This window comes from Sprattus sprattus, assembly GCF_963457725.1.
Source record: "Sprattus sprattus genome assembly, chromosome: 3".
NCBI classification, from domain to species: Eukaryota; Metazoa; Chordata; class Actinopteri; order Clupeiformes; family Clupeidae; genus Sprattus; species Sprattus sprattus.
The window spans coordinates 55,830,038-55,830,268 of NC_137922.1; the positions used below are offsets into that span (position 1 = coordinate 55,830,038).

Here is a 231-nt window from a genome sequence, read left to right on the forward strand (position 1 = left end):
CTTGGAACAATGGAGAATTGTTTAAAACGTCCGCCTCTAAACAGTCTCTGGCCATAACCTAGAGCTACTAAAAGGATTTAGTTGACAAGATAAGCGAGAAATGTACGTGAATGTTTTGTCATATTACCTGTCCAAGGTGCGTGTGTTTGCGACTGCAGGCACTCGGCTGCTCTGCTCGTAGAGTAAAGCCGTCAGAGCCAAACTCGCGGTTCCCAGCACCAGAACAGACAT

The 231-nt window shown here is 46.8% G+C and overlaps 1 protein-coding gene across 1 annotated transcript in view; it reads right to left on the bottom strand.

Annotated features, from left to right (window-relative positions):
• Positions 1-231, bottom strand: part of st6galnac2 (ST6 (alpha-N-acetyl-neuraminyl-2,3-beta-galactosyl-1,3)-N-acetylgalactosaminide alpha-2,6-sialyltransferase 2) — a gene marked incomplete at both ends in the record, with an annotated part of 8,718 nt that extends 8,487 nt beyond the window's left edge. The window contains one exon of the mRNA XM_080835299.1: positions 128-231. Coding sequence (XP_080691425.1) covers positions 128-231 — 104 coding nt within the window. The remainder of the gene's footprint in view (positions 1-127) is intronic.